Below are 24,829 nucleotides of genomic sequence, written 5' to 3' on the forward strand. Positions count from 1 at the left end.
TTCGGACCATAAACATTAAATATATTTTACGTAACTATAGTCGTTTCGGTATAAATTACCTTGGGTATAGTGCATCTCAATAAAAACAACCCCACTTTATCGTTTTGGTATCTGGATGATTCGATCCAACTCCAATTCGTACCAAAGAGTAATCAAGGGGACCAAGATTCTAGCGGAAATCAAAAGAATGTAATCCAGGGACAAAGACCAGACATGAAAAACAGACAAACACAACAAGGAACTTAAAGTAACTAAAATAATACAAAGTAACAAAAGAAAATGAGCAATTCGGACTCCACTAAAGAACTGGGAGCATGGACCAGGTGCACTTGTAGGGTACCAGGGGTAAGCGTCCTTGTTTTTTCTAGAAACACCCGCCAGGTTGTTCATAAAGGTCAAGTCCGGGGTAGAGGAAAAAAGGAAAGGAAAACTATAACACGTTGAACAAATCAGTCATTAATCATGCAACCAAATCAAGAACGACAACTCATACAAACCTGTTTATGCTCCTTTAAGACAAAGGGTATTTTTTGCTGTATTTCATGAAAATGAATCGTATAACATCGGTATTTTAGGGGGATTTAAAAATGGTAGAGCGTAGATTGCAGTCATAAGTCTTATAATCTACGCTGAAATCGTAGTGGTATTCTGTTCGGAGCATAACAGATAGCATAAAAAGCATAATCAGAAAGTCAATTATTTATTGTAACAAAATCCATGGTTTATGGTCATACCAAAATTGCATGGTACATGAATGACGAAAAGATGTCACGTTAATATGACTGTTAATTGTGTGTCTATATGCAGCAAAAAGCTATAAAAAGCGAACAAAAGGAAAATTACTAATTGAAAAAAAACTAAACAAAACCTGCAAAAGACATAATTATGCAAAATGTCAATAGAAAAACCTCAATCTATACTACTAAAGGAAGAGACCAATTTTTTGAGCCGCAACTCCTCTGAAACCATACAAAGTGGAATATATTTGTGATATGAGGTATTAATGTAGTGTTGTGTAGTTCCTAAATTTATCTTTGAAACAGTCTTTTTCTATGGAAAACCAATTTTTTTTTTTAAAATATCCAAATTCGAAGATCGTCATTGGTCCGCGTGTTATAATACCCTTCGCGCATGCTCAATCGACGTACTGCCCGGTACATGTGCTACACAAGTATTGTAAGTTCATTATTTTGTTAAATTTTTTTCTGCCGGGTACGAAACTATCCCGACATGGAATGGCGTAGAACGTATCGAAATAACCCCCTTCTATATGTAAATAACTGCGCATGAAGTTTTGAGTAATTTAAGAATGTATTATGCACTTTTTTACTGAAAGGAGCAAAACTTTCAGAAAATTAAAGGGTTTCAATCCAGCTCCCCTTCCCTCCAACCTCAACTCCCCACAACAACCCCCCCCCCCCCAAAAAAAAAAAACCAAAAACAAAAACAAAAAGAAAAAGAAAAACAAAACAAAACAAAACACTGGATCATCAATCACAAACAAACAGGAAATGATATTTTCACACATTTAAAATGTGTCGAAGTAAACCTATCCCTGCAAAAATACGTCATTAACGCACCGCATGTCTGGAACAGTCAGATTGTTTGTTGCAAGTGTATATAAATGGAGTTTTTTTCCTCAACGAGTTCTCAACTTTTGATGTCTTCACTTTGCGTTTGCCGGTGTGTCATCGTCGTCGTAAAACATCATCTCATCAGCTCCTCCCAAACCTAGGACGAATATAGTAGCTAGTCGCAGAAGAAACCATTTTTTTTCCTGAAAAGTTCATTGGCATGAGGATATGATACTTTGCTTAGGGACGACCATATAACTTCCGGGTGGAGGGGGGCTTGTTTTTTTTCTCTGTACGTTAAAATTTTCCGATCCTAATTATGGAGAAAAGATAATTTGATAAGGAAGGGTTAAAAAAATAAGTATTGTAAGTAAAATAAAAAAAAATAATAATACGCTTACATGCGTAAGAAATGTATATATTTTTGCGCCGAAAAAAACCAAACAATTCTGAGTCAAAATGGAAACCTTGGTAAAAAAAATAACAATAAAATAATTTCGTTCGAATTTTGACATGTATTTATCATATCCTGTTTGATGTAGTAATCGGAGTAGGTACGCACAGTCAGTGTGCTATTGCTTTCACTTGGAGTATTTTGGACCAACAAAACCCTGTTCCAGAAGCCTAGCACGATACAAAATATCATAGCAGTTGCGACAATGTGTGAATGTTTCGCTATAAACTCTCTCCCTCAAAATAAAATCGGTGAAAGTTTATCAAAGTCCATTCAGTGGAATAGGAGTGTACAGACACGAGATATATCCCCTGTTTAAAAAGTCCATGTTTGTATTCATGTCGAAGTCTAAAATAAAAGGTGCATATCTGAAATATCTAATAAATACTACTAGTACATGTATGTACCAGTTTGATTAAGGAGGTAGACCTAAGGTAAGGGACATAACTCATGAAGTCAGTGTATGTTTGTATCATATTCATTTTTCACCATAGCCTGTCAAGCTTTCATTTGAAACCGAATGAAATAAGTCCAAGTTACTTTGATTCTTTCACGAGATTGATGTAAAATGCTGAATACAAACGTTCCGATGATTTGTACGAGTAGTGTCCCTTACTCTAGATCTACCTCCTTAAATTCCATTCAGTGACGTAGTAACGGATAACAGGAACTAAGGAAGATGAAAGTACGGATGTATGCTTCTGTCAGTACTCCCCTATTTTTGCAAGAGTATTACAGCATATAGACAAGTGGTTTAACTTTCTGGTTATGCATTTTTTCAGTTGTTTGAATAAACTGTCAAATTATTGGCCTTTCTCACAGTGAACTAGACTTAGATTTGGACTGTCCTCGTTTAAAATGCGCAATCCAACAGATTTTAAAAACTTGATTTTATTCTGCACTCCCCATCCTATCCCATTTCCAACAGCTGGTTCCCGAGACATACTGCTTGGGAGACATGCCAAAGTACTGAACACATACAACACGGCCGCCTGAGGATTGCCGACATTCATTTTGTGTTCCGAATTTACTGCCGGATCTATAGCAGAAATGACCCCACCTTGTTTTAAAACTCGTTTTATATCCGCCATTGTAGATTCCGGATTAGGCAGGTCATGCAGAACATCGACCATCATTATCCAATCGAAACGCGAGTTCCATTTTTCGTCAAGACCTTTGTCGTTCAAGAGAAGGAAGTCAACATTTTGAATTCCATTCGTTGCTTTGTTTTCTTTCGCCTTCTGGATTGCTTTCTGGTCTATGTCCACTCCAATTACCTTGGCATTGGGAATATACTCTGCAATCTTTAAGGTGAGGTCTCCTGTTCCGCAGCCGAAGTCAAGAACATTAAAAACAGCATCTAAAACAGATACAAAAAAAATAAATAACTTGACTACATAACTTTAATAGTAGATGAAAGTTTGAAAAATATGGACAGTCTTGGCTGTTGGACGTAAGCCGAGGTTAGTATTGACTTTCAAAATTCATAAACAATATAAGACACTTTTGTGCTTATTGTGGGTAGTCAATATACATGTACATGTACACTTCCGCCAGGAAAATTTTGTTCTACCCAAGTCCTATACCTCGCGGAAGTATATCAAGAGCATGTTCACCAACTTACCACAAAAGGGTCTAAAACTAATTCTAAAGACTGAAATTGTTTTATTTATTATCAATTCAGGTTAAAAGTGAAACCAGGTCAATATGAAGTCATCAAAATGTCATGAAGTCATGCATTCAAAAAGTAATGGAAAGCGATTGCAAATATAATTTTAATAAAACAATATTGGGTTTTAAAGAATGTTATGTGAGGTTTTTGATCCTATGCAAACAGAAAGATAATCATTATGTGATAATTACTATAATCATATGACTATATTGTTAAGCGATCACGCACTATATTGTCTAAAACCAAAGGAGAATCGTGCCCTAATAATTGACTCAAATAAAAAAATACCTTTTTCTATATGTCCGACAGGGAAAAGATTTTCATCTATCCATTGACGGTTACACTGTGTCTTACCCTCAGCAAGCCAGAGTAAATTATCAAAATTAATCGAATAATCATAACCTGAAAAACAAATGTTGAAAACATAGTGTATAAACACTGCATAGTACATGCATAAAACAGTTATGCAATTTAAATGTCTGTCACATTGTGGAACTACATTTCAGGTTTTTACATGCACAATATTATGAAGATGATGATCCAGAATTTCATTAAAAGGGGGTCCTCATCCAGTAATTGTGCTCCGAGAAACCTCCCACCACCCCCGATCCGCCAGTGATTACAGGTGAACTAAGACGTAATACGTGGGCTCAGATACCCCCTGTGCACCCCACTCATCATAAAAAATCTTATTTTCAGGTTCCCTTATTACCTCCCGTTTTTTTGTTCACAAAAAAAAATAACTAGCATTTTGGTATTATTTGATAGTCACTATTTATACCTCGTTGAGGTAAAAAATCCATTTTTGATTGTTTTTTTTTTTACTCTTCTTACTTTTTCTTTCTACAAAACGAAGTAAAGTATATGTACATAGATATCATCAGGCAGCCAAATATCTCAGCTTTCCAATGATACCAATAAACTTGCATGCAACTTACATTTTTATGGGATAAAATGATAAAAATGTTCCCCTACCTAATCGAAAAAACGCTTAAATTGACATTATTGTCAATGTCAAAACCCCCCAGGAAATTCATGCTTCAATAAAAATGGCTATAGTTGGATAATTTGCTAGTACTTATATTCTAATATCACAATTACACATGTAATACTTCTAGGGTTCTTTTGGTGACTTGTGGCGATGTTCATAGTAAAAATTTATCAAAAATTACCAAAAAATATGATATTCGATTTTCCCATAAAAAGTCGCATAAAGTCGACCCTACAAGTTGTATACATATGTAATTGCTCAACAAAAACGTCTCAAATTTGGTATCATTCGGAAGGTAATTCAATTTTGTAAAACGATAAATCACAAAAACTTACCACTGGAAAGCTGCGACATTGGGCTACACGATAATACCTATATATCACTAAGTTATGTAAGTCTGAACAGGGTACATTTTGTTCTTACTTGTGTTAACTTCTCTAAATATGTCTGAAAAATACCCCGATTGTCTCGACCGAGTCCCACTATGTTTAAACAAATCTCAAAACAGTCTTGACTGTGTCTCGACTTGTCTTATCTTGTCTTGACATGTCTGGACCAGGTTTTCACCAGTCTCAACCTGTCTCGAACAGTCTCGAACAGTCTTAAAAAGTCTTGACCAGTCTCAAATGAATATGAAACAGTCTCTTACAAAAGATTAAAGCACATCACATTCTAAATTATATGCTCGATAATCTATTCCAAGTCTCGACTGGTCTCGATTAACTTGTTTCTAAAGCAGTTTCGACAATCATAACAAGTCTCGACTTATCTCAATAATTTTCAGCGTGTCTTGATTTGTCATCTTATTATAATAGTTCCTTAACTGAACATGTTGAAGTAAAGAAAAGATAGCAGTATGAAAATATTTTATTTATTACTGCAAACATACGCATTGCATAAAATCACACAACAAACTCCATATCTGCCATTATCCCATGACCATAGTCCAATGAAGTGTTTTTTTTTAACAATTTAGGACTGAAAACAGTCCTAATTTAAGAATTCAAAGATTAAACTACTGTACCTCTTTTATGCATGAATTGTCTTTTGCATGATTTTTATGGAGTCTGTTATTTTATTATCTTGGCTATAGGAAAGAATATTCATACCAGGGGCGGATTCAGGCGGGGGCGTGGCGGGCCTGCGCCCCCTAATTTGAACATGGGTTGTCAGGGGCAGATTTAGGCGGTTTTAGGTTGAAACTTTAATTTCTCGCTAATTTTACCACATGAGATACCTACATTTCACCCACTCTAGAAAAATATTTCAAAAATTTAACCTTAAAAGAAATTTAGTCTGGCTCCGCTCGGCAAGATGGAAAACATCAAATTGATAATAGAAAAGTTTGGATGGAAGAATTTGAAAAGAAAGTCAAATAAAAATAATTTAATTGAAAAATCTGATGTTTCACCGCTGCCTGTGAAATAATATAACTAACCAGAAAAAAATATTTAAATAAAATTTACTCTGCCTAATTTAAATCAATGCATGCATACAAACATTTACAGTAGATAACAGATTCTACACACTCTTAGATTTAAACAGCAATAGTGTGCTGAGAAATTGAATCAGTAACAACTGAAAATATAGAATTTTGACCAAAATTGTACAGATTATAACTTGAAAACCCGTTCGTGGTAACCTCTGAAGCCCGTCGTTTTTACATACTCCTGTTCAGCCCCGAAGTTATTTTTAAAAAAGATCTGAATCGCTTTTCGGTGCATCTGAACACTACTCAGTGGTCGTGGGTACACACAAGACCAAATAATAATTTAGGTACCTGTATGTGACATTCATCATTATACTAGAGAAAATTGTATACGATTATTTACATTATTCAGACAATATACAATATACCGTGCAACCAGTTTGGCACGTGACACTTATTACGATCCTCGAAATCACAATACACATATTACTTAAATAAATTTGAAACAAAATTGTGCAGATTATAGCTTGAAAACCCTTTCGTAGTAACCTCTGAAGCCCGTCTTTTTTAAACACTCCGGTTCCGCCCGAAGTTATTTTAAAAAAAAAAGGATCTGAATCGCTATTCGGTGCATCTTAACACCACGCAAGAGTCCTGGGTACACACGTTATATTCACACAATATACAATATACCGTGCAACCGGCCCGGCACGTGGCATTTATTACGATCCTCAAAATCACAATATACCTACATGTACTGCTAGAATCACTTAAGTGATAAACATGGTACCATATAAAACGATAACGTTATTTCATTATTATACAGAGATCTGTGTTGATATATAATGTTCGTGTGATAGATTAATTATAAAAAATAAGAGAATTCTTCTTTTCTTTTCTTTTATTTGTATTTTTTTATGTTGTGTGTGCGTTGTTTATGAAATAATAAATAGTTTATAACAGGATGTATATAGAGAAGAAAATGGGTTAAATTCCTGCCTGTCAATAATAGTATTATCTTTTTTTAAAAAAATCGATTACTTTTCGATAAATTATCTTAAGTACATCTATATACAGATGAACTTGAGCAATAGAAAACTAATTGCAAATTTATTTCAAAAGATAATTACACTTTCATTTTTTTTTCTCTTTTTACATTTGCTATTGTTTTTCAAATATCATGATATAATTATGTCTATATATCTATAATGTACTTTAAGCAAACTGGCAAATGCTACATGAGTAGTTACCATCCAGAATAATCATATATTTTAAGTTAACACATACTTGCAATGCCGGAAGAGAAACCAAAAAAATATGTTTTAAGCATTTTAAAAAGAATTGAAGATATGAGAGATGTGGGATGCGATAACGATATCCAAATGCCTGACCATTTAATATGGTTTAACGTCCCTTGACAGAAAAAACGAGAACGACTTTACCAATCGAACAGACCCTGCCCTGAACTAGTCGTACAATGAAAAATAAAAGGTCACACTCTCGCTTGCACAGAAAACAATGTGTCTGGCTGTCCGTTTTTTTTGTTATAACTTGTATAAGTATTACGAGATTTGTATTCAGAATCTGTAGCGGTTGTTACGTGTTAATGTTTTAGATGCATAACTTCGCATGATAACGCAAAACCTAGAAATAAACAGTTCGGTTGACGCCAATAAGCCTCTGTGGTTCCATGTACATGTTTGACATCTGTCAATACATAAGGTTTATGAACTATCTAGTAAAAAGCAGACAAGAGGCAGCAAATTGGAATAAGTTACATGTTTAACAATATACATGTAACAAAAACATGCAATTATTGACTCCTTTTAGTTTGGCTATGCATTATAAAATCGAATGTTTTAATTTGTTCACAACAAAACACCATCATCATAAACATCTGAGATGTAAGCAGGTTGTTTCTGTGGTTTATAAGCTATTCTTTTTTTAGACGGTAGTTTCGGTGTAAAACTTAGATCGAGTTTATTTTAAACGAACATGTGTCTACTGATGTCAGAGAGGAGCCAGTAACGCGGGGGTATAGAGGTAAAAGATGTCTTTCCTTACATTTGTATAGTTATAGACCTGTATCAAATTAAAAGGGACTTCGTGTATGCACATATACCTGTATAATGAATTATCAATGTGTACATTTATATTACTGTTTTTGTATATAGTAATCTTTATAATATTACACGTATGTTTTATCGCTAAATTTAAGGCCATCCTTTCTTGGTTTAGTCCCAATATTATAAAACCCTTAATCGGGGCTTATTATTCTATAATTAAATATTTTTTTCAGAATTTAACAAAAAACATGTATTTAGACACATGGTAGTTAGCTGACAGTTAATATAAGACACGCGTGTATGTTGCGTCTTTAGTGACATTACACAGATACTGAGTGGAATTATTCATGTAATATACTATTAGTATACTCGTATAATATTGACCAATTGCAAGTAAACTGAAGACGAGAAATATGAATGAAATTTAAACCTTATACACATGTAGTTACACTTGTAACAAAGAATTTTAGGAAAACTTAAGACTTGTGAAATCATGGTCGAGACAGGTCAAGACTGTGTCAAGACAAGTCCAGACACGGTCGAGACTAGTTGAGACTAGAGACTCGGTCAAGACAATTCGAGTATTTTTCAGACATTTTTAGAAAAGTTAAGACAATTTAAGTAAACACAAGTTAGAACACAATGTACCCAATTCAGACTTATATAACTTAGTAATGATATATCATTACACATGATGTCTTAGGAAGAATTAGACGCTCGAACAATTGAGACACAAAAAAATTCGGCTTTTTTTTTTGGGTAGAAATATTAGACTTATACTGGAAGAGAATCCGAGAAAAGTACTTGAAAAGCTGATGAGTGGGGGTGCATGGTGGACCCTCCCAGCCCACGGGCTTACGAAAAATGTCAAGAAAAATAGAAGGTGCGCTAAACGTGACAATAGTTCCTCGATAGACCATTTCAAAATCGTATGTACTTCGAATTTCATTTTATAATGTCCATAAAACCAATGATATGCTACAAAAAGTATCTAACGTGGTATGCAGACAGAAAAAAAGAGTTAACAGGTAGACAGACAAAAAGTCTGGATGTCCGCAGAAACTATATTGATACCTTTAGGTCCATCTTTTTTAAAACAGTTGATACATTCTTTCTGATTCTGGGCAATAGTCGGCATCGCGCTGGCTAAATAGCTCAATTCTAGGTATAGTTTACATGCCTCCGGTATAAAGTATTTATTATCGTCCGTTATAGAAACAATTTCTGCTGCTGTCATGCAACCTAACCACTCGCGAACGTATCTGAAATACATGTCGAAAAAATATATTTGCCAATGAAACATAGCTATCGGACGAATTGTATTACATGTAACAGGATTCTCATTAAAGAGAACATTGTAAAGACAGACTAGACAACGACAATAGATACATGTACATATAACACAAAACATGAAACTAAAATAATACATGTACATACAAAAGAATCAATCCACGGAATCCACTAACATCTGCGAGGATGGACCAGGTACACCGGTAAGGTAAGCATCCTTTGCACGCTTTCCTTGAAACACTCACCGAGTTAAGGATCAAGCGACCATTTGATATTTATGGGAGGGCTAGCATCAAAATTTCGATCCTGCTTTTTTTCGAGTAAAATTAGATCCTGATTTTTTTTCGCCCTTTTTTTAAAATCAACCACAGGCATTTGTATTTATCTTTTAATATGAAACAAATGACTGTGAAATCAACCATAAATTTTACGGTCTAAATCTGCATCCTGCATATTTTCTTTTTCAGATTTTCATTTATACATGTACATTTATACATGTACAGGCGGCTCTTTGTTGTGCATGTGTGTGACGATGTTTTCAGACCGGCTACCGTCTGACCGGTGGTGTGGGGGTTTCCTCGTCGTTCATTGGGGACCAATGGCTGACATTTTAATCCCAGTGAAGTTGTTGTCTTTTTTATATCTACACCATACCTTTTCTCTTATATTTAAATATCTAGTCAACAACAATCACCTCTCTTTTAGTTTGCACTCATCAGCGAGTTCCTGTGACGTTACCGGGGTTGTGAACTTCTTCAGCGCAACAAACAAGCCTAGCCGGTGTCCGATCCCTATTTCCAGGGCAACAAACCCGTGGTTCACTATTGTTGAAAATCTCTCAGCAAATTTATCACAATCCATTTTCTCTGCAACAATAAGACAGAATCTACCATTTCATGATTAAATCTCCTCAGTAGACCGCTCCCTAATGCAAGTGCGCACATGTGAATCAGTTCGCTATCTTAGCCGTCACGCACGATGTTCGTAAATGAAAGCGTAACAGAACTTAAGGAATACATGTATAGGCTAGGCAAACTATTAAGGAAAAGTCGTTTTTAGCTAGTGGTACAATCTTGCAAGACTCCGAAAAAGTGACGGTGCTTCAAATTAAGAGAATACTATTTTATTGAAATTAAGAAACAATCTGAAAATACAAGAAATTAAAAAAGGGCATTACTAACAAATCATCACATCTTGAGTGTTACTTTGCTGAACAATTATAACTTTTAGCAAAATAACATTAATTTAGTATTAAAATCATCACACTTTTTATTTTAAATTTTCGTTATTTGCTTCTACAATCAGTTTGGCGTTTTCATTTTTCTTACGGGACATATTTCTTCTTTCCTTTTGGGACGAATAAGTTTTCCGTAAAATCACAAGAACATCATAGAATATTACCAGAACCTTCTTGTTTGATAAGGCAATGATGGCTATTACAATCATTTGGCATTTACTTAAAAATAGTAATTTAGTATATATCATTAATGAAAAATGTTATTTGCCAGAAGCTGAAAAAATCGATTTCAAAAAATTATCATAGCTAAGCGTGTGGCTTAAGGATCAAATTTTTGCCTGATATTTTGTCCTTTTTCTTAAATGTCCTTATATTCCGAAGAAGAAAGTGGTTCTTATGCACGAAAATTGCGATTACAGGGCATGATTCAAGCCACATACGCTGACTATTCAATGGAGTACGCTCATCGTGGGTAACGTATTTAAAGCTTTGAAATAGCGAATATGCACGTACCATCTGAGAAGGATAATGGTCGTGATTTTATAACACAATGGAACCTGTGTTCCGTTTTCCAAGGATCATGATAATTTAAAAAAAAAAACAGGGTGTTACATGGTAAGAAAGTGCCTGGTTTAGACAGGTTTTCGTCTTATTCGTGGTTCAGCAAAGACAGTTTCAACTCTATTTTGCTAGAGGGTCTCTAATTAAACCAATTTTCTGTCTTAGGTTTTCTTTTTATTTGTATTTAAATTACTACATAACTATAAATGATACACGTACGTGTACTGGCTATGTTTACCATCGGATGCAATCAGTACATCCTCGGCCTATCCCGGCAATGCTCAGAATCAACGAGATTGTTTTTGTTGTGAAGATTTTGCCTCATCCATACCAGCTTCAGGTATAGAAAAAGGAATCGGAACAAAACAAAACCATAATACAAAATAATAATACTTTCAGAGATCATCGTAAGGTCTTAAGGAAGTAAACCCAGGGTAAGGGATACAACTCTTATAAATCATTTGAATGTTTGTATTCACCATTATACACCAATTTCATGTAAACATCAAAGTAACTTGGACTGACTTCATTCTGTTTCAGATGAAAGGTTGATTGGCTTCGGTGTAATTGAATACGATACAAATATATCATTGACAATGATTTTCCAGAGTTATGTCCCGTACCCTAGGTCTACCTCCTTAACTCTCTCTCTATATATTCTAATTCTATAGTACATTTTATTATACCATCATTACCTTCATCTTGTACTTCAACGACTTCCATCTTTCGTTTAGACCTTAATGCGCTAATCTCTTCCATCTCTGTAAGAAAAAAATCATCGACTTTATTAGGGACAACTCGTTCCTAGTCAATTTTCGTGACACCGTACACACCAGTTCTCATCCCTGGTCAATATACCGCCTCTTCCTCGTGATACCGTACACACCGGCTCTCATCCCTGGTCAATACATTGTGTGTATACCGCCTCTTCCTCGTAATACCGTACACACCGGCTCTTATCCCTGGTCAATATACCGGCTCTTCCTCGTGATACCGTACACACCAGCTCTCATCCCTGGTCAATATACCGGCTCTTCCTCGTGATACCGTATACATCGGCTCTCATCTATACATGGTCAATTTTCTCGTGACACTGTACATACCAGTTCTCATCCCGGGTCAATATCTCGTGATACCGTACACACCAGCTCTAATCTTAGATAATAAGACTCACACCGTGGTCAATGTCTAGTGATGCCATACAAACCAGCTCACACCCGTGGTCAATTTCTCGTGATACCGTGCACATCAGCTCACACACCTATTCACGCAATTTTCGTGATACCTAGCTTGTATATAACAGCTCTCGTCCCTGGTCAATTTCTCGTGATACCGTAAATATACACACCAGCTGTCACCCCTGCTAGATTGTTCGTACAGATACCGTACACATCGACTCCCATCCTGAGTCAATTTTTCGTGATGCCCAACATCTAGCTGTCGTGAATTTTCATTCCAATAAGATAGAATGTGTGTGTGCTGTATGTGTTATGTATTCTATTCTACATGTACAAATATATTAATTAATAGAACATTTTCTCAGTTAATATGACAAAATATACTTTTTTACTTTTAAAAAATTGTCTCCTTTGAAACCGTTACATTAAAAATAAATATGTAAATTTGCAATTTTGTAGTGACCATGTTTTTATCTTCGCTTTGATGATATCGCCTTAGAAAGAGTCACACTGGAGTGTACCTTATCAGTTGACCTTCATGTTTTTTTCTGTCCATGGCTCAGTAAAAAAATGCTCAAATTTGGAATAATTAACTTTAAATCAAGAAATGCAAGGCCCCCTCAGTATAAAAATGGTTGTGCATTAGACAAAAAAAAAAAAAAAATAAAAAACATGCGACGATAAGGATGCATGTATATTCCCGGTAGATCAAGGTCGTAACGTCAATGATAGTCAGCACCCACTGAATGACCGATATATATTACCCGTTTTCAATATGACAAACGACCTCCATCGATCTTTTCAGATTCTCCCGCCGACAGACTTGGCCATCACCGAGTAGTATGCATTGTTATACAGGATCAGGAACTACTCAAGTTATAGTTCTTATGTACTTTATAGTGAGTTCCAATAGACCCTTTTGTGCTAACTTTGGGGTAGTCGATGAGCATGCGTAGAGCATGCTCAATATATACTTCCGCGAGGAAAATTCTTATGCTCTACCCAAGCTCTACCTCGCGGAAGTGTATATTGAGCATGCTCACCAACTTACAACAGAATGGTCTATTATGTTGTGCAGGGCCAGATTCAGACACTTTGAAAAGGAGGAGTGCCAGCCGATGTTGCTAAGAAGAATGGGTGCTAGAAAATTATTTTCCATTTTTTGTCAATTTTGTACATGAAAATCATAAATTTTGCCAATAAAATGGAGGTGCCAACCCCCGACACCCACCTCTGGGTTCGCCACTGTTGTGCGACTCATTTTTCGCCTGTTGTCCTTTTAATATCAATGACGAATCCGGAGAAGGCGGGGACGTTCGCACCCTTTAAATATGAAATAAAATGCATGTAGACCAAGTTTTACAAAAATGTTACCCATTAAAAATCCTAAAATTGGAAAAATATAATGTATATTTTGCTCGAAATCGTTATTTCCACAATTTACTTAAAAAAACTGTTCGTATTATTAATTCCGCGACCCGTGCAGATCCAGGTGTGACAAAAATAGGCCTGCAGCAGCGCTAAGCTTGTCCTAAAAGGCGACTAAATAGTGCTCAGAACTCTAGCCGGGGGCTAGGGCGCTCTGCCCACACAGCAACTGGGATGTGTGCCCCAGGTGGTGGAATGGGGTACCCCTGGCGTGTTATATGCTGGGGTTGTCAGGTTATAATACGGAAAACCTGACCGCAAACCATAGTGCTGCACCGTGTTGGGAAAGATGCCACGTTCCTCGCACGTTAAAGAACCCTACTGTTGTATTCTCCCGGAGTAGGAACCATAGGGCTCCGCCACAGGAGGCTAAATTGCCCGACCCTACCCACCTCTCCCTATTTCCAGTGGCAATCAAAATTTGTCATTTCATCATCATTTCATGTTCATTTTATCATCAATTTCATCATCATCAACTGAATATAGCTAATATATTGCTGCTCGGACGTTAAACCCCAACAAACAAACAAACATTAATTCCGCTTATTTTATCTAGGTACAACTGATTTGAAAATATGTATAAATCAATTATGCATAGACATTAGGCACGCTATTTAGTGTGTGTTGAAAAAAAAAACACACCTATCTTAACTATAAAGGACTATTGTAAACAATCAAAACTGTGAATATGTGAAAGCTGCATTCTGTAGGAATCAGGACAAATTATTAGTACTGAATACTATTAGTACTGTCACCAATGGTCCTTCTGATTCTTTATAATCAATTATACTTGTCAAAAGCCGGTAAAAATGCAAAATTCCGCCGATCAGGTGTCACAGACTGTAAGTATAAAAAAACTTGAAATATTGAATCGCGCTCCTGCACAGAGGACGAAATTCTCCAAATTTTCATGGAAGAATAACGTCATTTGTTCTTTTTGAGAAAATTATCGAAATTGCGTTTATTTTAAGCAAAAATGAAAGCGTTTGTAAATGGTCAGATTTCTAAAAGTGTTTAGTAATCAAGTTCTATTATTAAAGTAAATTATTGTTTACACAATATTCTTTTCCGATTTATATTTCCTGTAAATGTACATTTGTACATATATATACTTTCAGCGTCGGCATTTGATAAAATTTTCAGTACGAACAAAAAAGTTACGGCTTTTTGAAAATGTATAAGGAAATGTCTGGTCAAAATTTTCGCATTCGTTGAGAAAATTTCATGCTCCAACGTAATTCTACAATCAATTGGCAATTTCTTCTATGAAATAATGATACTTTATAATTGTACATGCAATTGGGAATTCACATATTTCATTTTTCATGATTGAAACTGTTTAAAACGAATAAAATTCGAAAACAATTATTTAGCGATTTGTCAAATCTTCACTTTTCGAACGTTCTCCGTCGATCGGGAATTGGGGGAATAAAATGGAAATATTTTCCGCTTTAGATAACAAGAACCAGACATTTAATATCATCTCTGCAATTACTAGTATAGAACATGCAACTGAAAAAAGACAAATAAATCGAAAACGACTAAAAATATCTTTATTTTGTCTTATTGATAAACAAATGAATAAACAAAAAAGAATTGAATAAATTCTTAGTTTAGACACAAGGAATTTGATCGGAAAAGAATGACTTAAACACAGCATAGAGTTGACAGAACTTCAAAAAAAGTATAGAAAATCAGAATGCTAATAGAATGAAAATTGAAAATAGTCATAAACTTTTTTTTCATTTCAGAAGGCGCAAATGAGCAATAGAAATGAAAATCTTCATCAATGAGCGGCCATCTATGAAAGTCCGATTTTCTGATAGATAGCTCTTTCAATCCAAATACTTAGTTGTATTCTGCTATTGGTATATGTAACATAAAATCATACATGTATATCAAAATGCACACTTTAACTTATCTTAGGTAAAAGTTGCAATGTTCCCTCTCTAGACAAATAGACTCTGCATATATGTTGCGGTTGCATTCCACGCTGCGCTGCACATGCATGTGCAAATTTAATATACCGGTGGTACTTATAACAAATTTAATTATTCTTTTTCGATTTTTTAAGAAATGTGTAAGATGTTTCAATTGCTACTTATCCTACAATTATTGTATATTTCGCTATACTGTAAACGTATTTCAATGAGCAAGCAAGCAAGAAACGAAAGGTGTTACTAAACGTCGAATTCCGACGTAACCGCATATGATGCAATAGCGCGTGTAACGTCATAATATACTCACGTTCAAATGAATTGAAGATCTATGTGCAATCTATTTCAACCTACATGGATCCTCAGATGAATTGGATCTATCTTTTAATTCATTTGAATATCATAGGTCCAATTCATTTGAAGATAGGTATGAATCAATTTATATACCTATCTTCAAATATCCTCCTGCGTGTTCAATTCATGTAATATAGGTACAAATCAATTCAACCTATCTCCACTTGAATATAATTAAGTTATTTTGGCGTTCCATACAGGTTGATATTCGGACCAACAATGAATAATGATAACACCCATTTTTCTCCTTTTTGCCCCTTATTTTAAAGTGGGGCAAAACCTCCAAAACCTATAGGGCTCTCTGTCATGTCCATAGGAACAATGGTTTAAAATTTCAAAAAAGATTGGATCAGTTGTCATCGTCTGGATATAGCTGAAATATTGCTGCTCGGACGTTAAACCCCAACAAACAAACAAACAAACAAACTCAAGTTGTCGTAAATAAAGTTTACAGACGCCAACGACGCCACTGACCACAACGATGACAAGGTGATATTATACATTATACAAATGTACAAGCAAAAAAAAAAGTCGTATCAGAACGGTTGGATGGATGGACGGACGGACGGGCATTGGAAACAACAAATATTTCCCATCTAAAGTAGTCGTAAAACTCTATTGTTGAGGCAACACAATTCAACACACAGTATTCAAAGAGAATCTAAACAACGTAATCTCAAATAAACAATAATATTTAAAGTTTGCGATTTGCATGTGGCAAATTAATGTCATGTAGGTAATTAAATATGTCACCTCTTACTAAAGACCCGTCTGACCATATATATGAAGCTACTTACCGACTTATGCTGTATACATGAATTTTATACAAAGATACACACTTCTTTCTGTAACTTAAATGTACCAGAGATATGTGATCCTTTTACAGAAGAGGTTCACAACAGGATAACCGTTTTATCAATTAATTCCAGGTTCTTGCTTTTGTGAAGGAAAAGCTTTTCTTTCTTATTTAAGACTTATAAGTTCGTGAAGAATAACATGGTTTTTTTTTACTTATTGCATTATTTTAATGATCAGTGGTTCCATTCCACGCGATACCCGTTGCGGGAAAGAACACATGGTTGATCATGGTAACGTAATTTATATGTGTCCTTCAAAAAGGACAATCTATTTTAGAGTTGTGTTTTATCTTGTTTGCGCTGTGTATGTGTGAATTTGTGGAGGTCAAATGAAATGTTTTATGATAAAGGGCATCGGTTATAAAAACTAAATAGGAAAATTATCTATGAGCCATGCACCCACCCAAGCATTGTTTACCCATAAATAAAACAACGGTAATTAATATTTATTTACGTGCTGAACGCAGACATTGATTAACTAACGCTCTCTTTTAGTGGATGGTAGAAATACAGTGCAAAGTTTGAATAATATCGGTTTGATACTTTAACAAAGCAGGCAGCGTCCACAAGATGAAGTGATAGGTACCCTTCACGGGCGCATCCGGGATTTTAGATTAGGGAGGCGCACAGTAAATTTCTTTTTAGGTTAAATTTTGAAATATTCTTCTACAGTGGGTGAAATGTGGATATCTTTTGTGGTAAAATTAGCGAGAAATTAAAGTTTCAACCTAAAAGCGCCAAAATCTATCTCTGACAACCCATGTTTTGCAAATTTCAGTGAGGGTGCACGCCCGCAACGCCCCGCCTGAATCTCCCCTGCCTTTATAAGCGAGACAAACGAAGGGCCCATGCATTGAATATATTTTGTGTTTAAAACATATAAAATATATACTCAGGAAGCAATATATAGTTAAAAGAATTTTCAAAGAAATGGTTATTTGTCACAAACGAACACATGAACAGTTTTACATTGATAGTTTACTTGAGAGAATATTTTGAATCCCGGATTAGCCGCAGCTTCCTTTTGTAAATCTTTCGATCAATACTAAGGAACTTAATTGATACTTACATAAACTTACAAATGCATTTTATGGAGGGCATCCACAAGAAAGACTTGTATGAAATGATTTGTAAAACTATTGCTTATTACTTCTAAATAGCTTTTGAGGCTTATCCTACGAGTGTGTAACATCCAATAATATCTTGTGTGAAAACATAATCAAGGGAACCAAGGTTATAGCGGCAACCAAAGGAATGTAATCAAGAGACAAAGACCAGACGTGGAAAACAGACATACACAACAACGACATATAGTAACTAAAATCATACATACAAAGTAACAAAAGCAAATGAGCAACTCGGATTCCACTAAAAACTGGAAGCGTGGACCTGGTGCACCGGTAGGGTAAGGGTCCTCTGCTTTTCTAGAAACACCCACCGAGTTAAATGAAAGAGGAAAGGAAAACTATGACACGATGAGGTTAATACGTTCCACCAGCTAAAAAAAATATCAAATTTAATTAATCCGGGATATTATATAATAGTTAAGGAGGTAGACCTATGGTAAGAGACATAACTCTTGAAATCAGTGATATGCTTGTGTCATATTCAATTTCACCAAAGCCTATCAAGCTTTCATTTGAAACAGAATGAAGTCGAAATTAGTCTAAGTTACTTAGATGCTTACATGAGATTGATAGAAAATACTGAATAAAAACGTTCCAATGATTTGTAAGAGTTGTGTCCCTTACTCTAGGTCTACGTCCTTAAATGTTGTCCATTATTATTAAATTGTTTCCATACTCAACTTTAAAATGATTAAACACACAAGTGTCTGAAAGGGTTTTCTTTAGGGGTACTACAAAACAAGCGAGGTTTGGTTTGTTGTTGGGTAAAAAGAGTTCGCAGTGTTAGGTGTTAACGATTTGGAGATTTTAGATATGACGTTATCCAGGATGCTTTTAGATATTTTCAGATATTAATAAGTAACCTGGATGATATTTTATGGGATTTTTACGCAGACTTTTTCAACCAGAATATTTAATAGACCCTTTTGTGGTAAGTTGGTGAGCATGATCAATATACACTTCCGCAAGGTAGAGCTTGGGTAGAACAAACGAATTTTCCTCGCGGAAGTGTATATTGAGCATGCTCTACGCATGCTCATTGACTACCCTAACGTTAGCACAAAAGGGTCTATTGATAAATATAATCGATTTTATCAAGAGTACGACTTCTGTTCAGTCGTAATATGTGAAATGTATTCAGTATATTACTTAATAGTATGAAATAATACCCTGTGTACAATTAAGAATTCTGTTCACTCTATGTGAACTATTTTCTGGATATTATTTAATTCTGTAGTATGAAATAATATCCTCTATACAATTAAGAATACCTCTAGCTATTTGCATAATAAATATCAGGTAGTGGAAACAACTTAATAGGTGTGGAACATTTTACATAGTGAAATAATATCCTCCGGAAAAAAATGATGTGAAATGATCTCCACATGATAAGATTCCATCCACATGGTACATTGTATTTTGTCTTACAGGTGTACCTGGCCCATACTCCCAAATTTTAGTGGAGTTGGGGTTGCTCGTTTACTTTTGTTTTTATGTACGAATTCTTTTGGTTATTTTACGTTGTATATATATATAACTATATTTTCTTTGTCTTGTCGTTATCCCTTAGTTATGCCCTTTTATATTCTCTTGAGATGTCATGGATCAAGGCAAATATTGAACAGTTTTTTTTTTATTTGATTGCAAATACAGTATACAGAAAGTGATTAAATTTATTTGATCCAATATTGAAATACAGTTTTCTCACAATTTTGTCCCATTATTTTCATCATTTGTTTAGTAAATTTTATTAAGAAACCAAATAAATTGTGATATATTAATAATGTATAAAATGACTTGCATTTGTACACTTTTTTTACTTAAACTTTTAGAAATCAGCATTTGCAATGAAACAAAACAAAATTAAAAATATCAACAAGACAATATTTGGATTTGACAAGACTGATTGTAGACCAACATCTAGCAAATATAGAGCCAAAGACCATCCAAAAAAAAACGGAACGAAAATATTTTCAATATAATTATAATGTGGGTGACTGCCACACATGTATATTTCAGTCAAAATTCTTTAAATATGCTATATACCTGCAAAATGTATGAGTGGGAGCTTTTTGAAATTTCCATGAGGGTCTAATATTAATGATTAAAATGTTAAATTTTCCAATATAACTATCATGTGGCGGCTGTGACACTTTAATTTGAGTAAAAATTCTTTAAAAATGTCATATTCTGGCAAAATGCATGAGCGTGAGCACTTCTAATTTCCATAAGGATCTAAAATTAATGACTAAAATGCCTATTTTTTTTATATAACTATCCTGTGTGTGGCTGTGACACATATATTTCAATCAAAAATCTTTAAATATGCCATATACCTGCAAAATGTATAAGTGCACACTTTTAATTTCCATAATGGTCTAAAATAATTGACTAAAATGCTATTTTTTTTCAATATAACTATCAAGTAGGTGGCTGCAACAAATTATTTGAATCAAGATGCTTAAAATTGAAGTATATCTGAAAAATGCAAAAGTGCACAAACTTTTTTTAATTTCCATGAGAGTCTAATTTATAAAAATTAATGACTAAAATGATACTTTTTTCGATATAATTATCATGTGGGTGACTGCCACACATATATTTGTCAAAATTCTTCAAAAATGCTAGCCCCGTGCAGGTCCGGGTGTTAAAAGAATAGGCCTGCAGCAGCGCTAAGCTTGTCGTAAAAGGCGACTAAATAGTGCTCAGAAACCTAGCCGGGGGCTAGGCGCTCTGCCCACAGAGCAACTGGGATGTGTGCCCCAGGTGGTGGAATGGGGTACCCCTGGCGTGTTACATGCTGGGGTTGTCAGGCTATAATACGGAAAACCTGACCGCAAACCATAGTGGTGCACCGTGTTGGGAAAGATGCCACGTTAAAGAACCCTGCTGTGGTATTCGATAGGAGTAGGAACCTTTGCGCTCCGCCACAGGAGGCTAAATTGCCCGACCTTACCCATCCCTCCCTTTTGCTAGTGGCAATCAAAATTCGTCGACCCTACTGTCCTTGTGTCCCATCCCGTCTTTCATTTCATCATTTCATAATCATTTTATCATCCGTTTCATGTTCATCGTCTGAATATAGCTGAAATATTGCTGCTCGGACGTTAAACCCCAACAATCAATCAATCAATCAATCAAAAATGCTATATAACTGCAAAACGTGTAAGTGTCAGCACTTTTAATTACCACGAGGGTCTAAAATTAATGACTAAAATGCTAATTTTTTCAATATAATTATCATGTAGGTGGCTGTAACAGGTTAATTTGAGTCAAAATTCTTGAAATTGACATATTTATGCAAAATGCATGAGTATGCACACATTTAAATTTCCGTGAGAGTATAAAATGCTACTTTTTTCAATATAATTATCATGTAGATGACTGCGACTTATATATTTCAGTCAAAATTCTTCAAAAATGCTATAAAACTTCAAAATGTATAAGTGCAACCACTTTTAAGTTTCATAAAAGTCTAAACATTCTGTATAAATGTTTCAAATTGTTAATATAGGCACTATGTATCATACTGGTGTCTGCAACAACAAAAGAATCAGTCCAAATTAGTTAAAGTCAGGGGTGTAGCAGGTACGGCAGACAATTTTTTTTTGTACTACATGCCATACATTCAAGTCAGGTCAACAATTTAAAAAAAAGTTCAAACACGTCAAGTCTTCCTATCCGTCGTACGAATCGGGATTCGGATGCAGCGCCTTTCTTTTTCAGAATCAAGTACATGCACCCTAAGTAATTCGGTCAGAGAAGTGTTCTCGACCTAGTGACTATATCAGAATCTGTCAGGCACTCTTCTAATCCACGTATTTGTTCTACCTAGAACAGTTCCTGATAGGAGAGTGTAAAGACCCATGACAGCTGGTCCAAAGCCCTGACAGACCCTGACTAGGTGTGTTGGGGGTTAGAACAGTTTCTGACAGTTTAGAACTAGCTGTTATATGACATCGAATCCTGACATAATCGAAGTCTCAGGTTAGAAGTGATCGCAACTGTAGGTCCAATTCATATGAAAATAGGTATTCGAATCAATTTATATACCAATCTTCAAATTAAGCCGCGTGCAGGTCCAGGTGTAAAAAAGATAGGCCCGCAGCAGCGCTATGCTTACCGTAATAGGTGCTCAGAACTTTCGCCGGGGGCTGGGGTGCTCTGCCCACAAAGCAACTGGGTTGTATACCCCAGGCGGTAGAATGGGATACCCTTTGCATACTAAACTGTACTCCAGCAATGCTAAAGGTTGTCTGATAAGTATTTTCTGACTTAAGTTGGAATACATGTATATGCCGGTGGAGGAGCGGAATTCCAACCTTACGTTGTAGGAGTAGCTACAATGTACATACTGGGATATTGTACGGCCATTGTACGGAAAACCTGACCGCGAACCATAGTGGTTCAACATGTTAAGAAAGACGTAACGTTCCTCGCAAGTTAACAAAAAAAACCCTGTGGTGATATTCGAAAAGAGTAGGAACCTTTGCGCTCCGCCGCAGGAAGCTAAATTGACTGACCCGACCCCCTCTCCCTATTTCTGTTGGGAATAAAAATTATTTCGACCCTGTTATCCTTGTGTCCTATCCCATTTTTCATTTCACCATCTGTCATGCTCATTTTATCATCCATTTCATGGTCATCGCGCGGAAATATCTGAAATATTGCTGCGGCTTGGGCGTTAAACACAAGTAATCAATCAATCAAATTAATAAAGAAATTTTAAGCTTCAATTCTGTTAAATATAGGTACAATTCAATTTAACATATCTCCAATTATTTAAAGATACATTTTATTTGAATATGATTGTGTTAATCTGGCGTTCCGTACAGATTGACATTCGGACCACCAATAATTGATCACACCATTTTTCCCCTTCAATGTTCGCCCCTATTTTAAATAGGTGGGTCAAAATCACCAAACACTATAGGGCTCCGCCATGTCCATAGGAACAACGTTTTAAAATTTCAAAAAGATCGGACAAGTTTTACCCTAGAAAGTCATCCTTAATATATAGACTCCAACGACGCCACTGACCAGGACGACCACAGGGTGGTACATGTATCAATACGTTTTTAAAAGATGGACGGACGAGCATTGGAGACAAAGAGTATGTCCGATCAGTTGTATTGGAAGAATTTAATTGTTGATGCGACACAATATTCAAAGAGATTCCAAGCCACGAATAATCAATGAAATTTAATTTTTTGTGATTTGCATATGTGACTACAATGTAATTAATTACTTGTCGGCCAATGTCACATCGTACTAATTACCCTTCGGACCATACAAATAAACATTTTGGTTGGCGACTACTTACGGACTTGTGGACTTCTGCTGTATGAATTTTATATAGAAATACACACCACTTGTTTCAAGGATGTCCTAAATATCAACCTTTTACAGAAGAGGTTCACAACAGGTTAACCGTTTTATCAATTAATTCGAGGTAATTGGTTTCGTGGAAGAAAAGCTTTTTTCGTTATATAAGATTTATAATTTTATGAAGAATTACATTTATGTCTTTTTTTTTTCAATTGTTTATTGCACTCTTTTAATGGTTGTTCAATTTCACGCGATACTCGTTGCGGAAAAGAACACAATATGGTTACGTAATTTATATGTGTCCTGCAATAAGGACAAATCGATTTTAGAGTTGCATTTTATCTTGTTTGTTCTGTGAATGTGTGAAAATGGGGGGGTCAAATTAAATGTTTTGTGATAAAATGCATCGGTTATAAAAATATTCATGGACACATTCACTCAAGCTTTGTTTACACATAAATGAAACAATGGTAATGTGTGTTCACGCACTGAAAGCAGGTCTACTCTAATTAAGTTACGCTTTCTTTTTATGGAAGGTAGACAGGTGCGTGGCTGAGGTCAAATTGAAGTGTAGGCAAATTTACGGTAGGGGGTCTGGGGGCCGCCTAAGGCCCCCAGCATGTCCAGGGCAGAGCCCTGGTAGGGGGAGGGGGCGAAGTTCCGCCGAGGTAGCGTTTTAGAGCATCATTTATGCCTCTCCTGGATGTATTTTATCTCAAAAAAAGAAAAAGAAGAAAAAAGAAAACAAAATTGACAAAATTAAGTGCAGGCAAAAGCTTTTTTGCCTAACGGCAGCTACGCGCCTGGTAGAAATACAGAGCAAAGTTTAAATAGTATTGGTTTGATATTTTAAACAAAACAGGTAGCGTCCACAAGATGAAGTGAGAATTACGAAGTTCAACATTCTAAAAATGTAGGGGAAATAATAATTTTATTTCCAATCGTATGAAGTGCACATCTTATATATATTATGTTATAAACACTGTGTGATGTTTTAAGTACCATGCTGTATAAGAATCGGGCAATGGGTGGCACATCATTTTCCCCTATTTAGCCAGTTATGCCTAAAATATATTAAGTGCATCTATAAAACAACCAAAATGCTATTCACGCTTATCTTGAAACATCTGTGCATAGCTATTTTTAACTGCTTATATAGGGAAAGCGTGCGGTAAAATTTTCCCGCCATTTTTCCACAGTGCATTTTAACTAAATTTGACCTATCAATATCTTTAGAAGGCAAATTTTACAAACATTTTGATGGTTATTTCTGGTGGTTATCAGGTAAAATTAATTGGTTAGTGCAATGAAATCTCTGTTTTTTTTCCTTTATGTACCACACCTCA

The 24,829-nt window shown here is 35.3% G+C and overlaps 1 protein-coding gene across 2 annotated transcripts; it reads right to left on the reverse strand.

The window, feature by feature from the left end:
- Window positions 1-687: 687 nt before the first annotated feature.
- Window positions 688-23,557, reverse strand: LOC148596951 (uncharacterized). 2 transcript variants are annotated; one of them, XM_088562980.1, is made up of 6 exons: window positions 23,479-23,557; window positions 11,970-12,035; window positions 10,171-10,342; window positions 9,261-9,448; window positions 3,989-4,102; window positions 688-3,388 (listed from the first exon to the last, which is right to left on the reverse strand). In XM_088562980.1, the coding sequence occupies exons 2-6, from the start codon at window positions 12,031-12,033 to the stop codon at window positions 2,832-2,834; spliced, it is 1,095 nt and encodes a 364-aa protein (XP_088419106.1). In that variant the 5' UTR covers window positions 12,034-12,035; window positions 23,479-23,557; the 3' UTR covers window positions 688-2,831. The 2 variants fall into 2 exon arrangements, with proteins under 2 accessions (XP_088419106.1, XP_088419105.1); XM_088562979.1 differs by lacking the exon at window positions 23,479-23,557 and adding an exon at window positions 16,969-17,060.
- Window positions 23,558-24,829: the final 1,272 nt, after the last annotated feature.

This window comes from Perna viridis, chromosome 15 (genome assembly GCF_037379345.1).
Source record: "Perna viridis isolate PV_CMFRI_1.1 ecotype Kerala chromosome 15, ASM3737934v1, whole genome shotgun sequence".
Lineage (NCBI taxonomy): Eukaryota > Metazoa > Mollusca > Bivalvia > Mytilida > Mytilidae > Perna > Perna viridis.

Bases quoted from the DNA above. Each gene is read 5' to 3' on its own strand.
- LOC148596951 (XM_088562980.1), bottom strand. From the start codon at position 12,033: ATGGAAGAGATTAGCGCATTAAGGTCTAAACGAAAGATGGAAGTCGTT. The intron at 9,449-10,170 runs GTGATTGTTGTT...CATGTATTTCAG, and splicing joins GAGTGCAAACTAAAAGAGAG to ATACGTTCGCGAGTGGTTAG. The intron at 3,389-3,988 runs GTATTTTTTTAT...TATCTGTTTTAG, and splicing joins TGTCGGACATATAGAAAAAG to ATGCTGTTTTTAATGTTCTT.